This window comes from Sinocyclocheilus grahami, unplaced genomic scaffold, assembly GCF_001515645.1.
Source record: "Sinocyclocheilus grahami isolate Dianchi unplaced genomic scaffold, SAMN03320097.WGS_v1.1 scaffold17783.1, whole genome shotgun sequence".
NCBI classification, from domain to species: Eukaryota; Metazoa; Chordata; class Actinopteri; order Cypriniformes; family Cyprinidae; genus Sinocyclocheilus; species Sinocyclocheilus grahami.
The window spans coordinates 1-802 of record NW_015516784.1 but is presented as its reverse complement, the minus strand read 5'-3'; the positions used below and the strand labels follow the sequence as shown (position 1 = coordinate 802).

Here is an 802-nt window from a genome sequence, read left to right as displayed (position 1 = left end):
CATTAAATTGATCAAAATTGACTTGTAAATGTCTTCACTATTTCAAATCATTGCTGTTCTTTTATTCTTTCTATTCATCAAAGAGTCCACAAAAATATTAAGCATCACAATGGTTTTCAACATTTATAATGAAAACGTTTATTTACATTCTAAAAATGTACAAATGAAACTTTTGAGTGTTGGTTTATTTCGTGCGTTCGTAATGGTTAGTGTAAATGTGTTCTGTCAGCGTTGCGTAGGAACATATCACTAAAACATGATGCATTCTGTGTTACAGGAAGTTAAACCGAATTTAACAGAGCGAATACAAGACTATGATGTCTCCCTGGACAAGGCTCTGGATGAGCTAATGGATGGAGACATAATTGTGTTCCAGAAGTAAGTATTCGTTGTCTTCATTCCAAAGTCATTTTACATGGCTTAACAGGGCTTTGAAATTGATTGTTCTTTTGTTGTATCGCCACCAGGGATGATCCTGAAAATGAAACCAGTGAGCTGCCTACTGCAAAAGACTACTTCAGAGACTTGTACCACCGTGTAGATGTCATCTTCTGTGACAAGACCATTCACAATGACCCAGGCTTTGTTGTGACACTGTCAAACCGAATGAACTACTTCCAGGTTCGTTTTTTTAAAAGTAGATCAGAATGTGCCAGTAGCATGAAAAAGAGCCTCTTAGAAAAATAATCTCATATTTAATTTTTCAGGTGGCAAAGACTGTTGCGCAGAGGTTAAATACTGACCCCATGCTCCTACAGTTCTTCAAGTCACAGGGGTACGTCTTTTGATTTTCAATTTGGTG

The 802-nt window shown here is 36.8% G+C and overlaps 2 protein-coding genes across 2 annotated transcripts in view; both read left to right on the top strand.

Annotated features, from left to right (window-relative positions):
• Positions 1-253, top strand: part of LOC107579493 (ubiquitin carboxyl-terminal hydrolase 7-like) — a 2,920-nt gene extending 2,667 nt beyond the window's left edge. Inside the window, exon 7 of the mRNA XM_016265321.1 lies at positions 240-253. Within this exon, the coding sequence (XP_016120807.1) occupies positions 240-253 (14 nt within the window). The remainder of the gene's footprint in view (positions 1-239) is intronic.
• Positions 254-256: 3 nt separating this feature from the next.
• On the top strand, positions 257-775 carry LOC107579491 (ubiquitin carboxyl-terminal hydrolase 7-like; the record flags this gene model as incomplete). Its single annotated transcript, XM_016265320.1, has 3 exons — positions 257-378; positions 468-621; positions 708-775. Coding segments are annotated over exons 1-3 (344 nt in total), but the record flags the coding sequence as incomplete, so codon positions are not given.
• Positions 776-802: the final 27 nt, after the last annotated feature.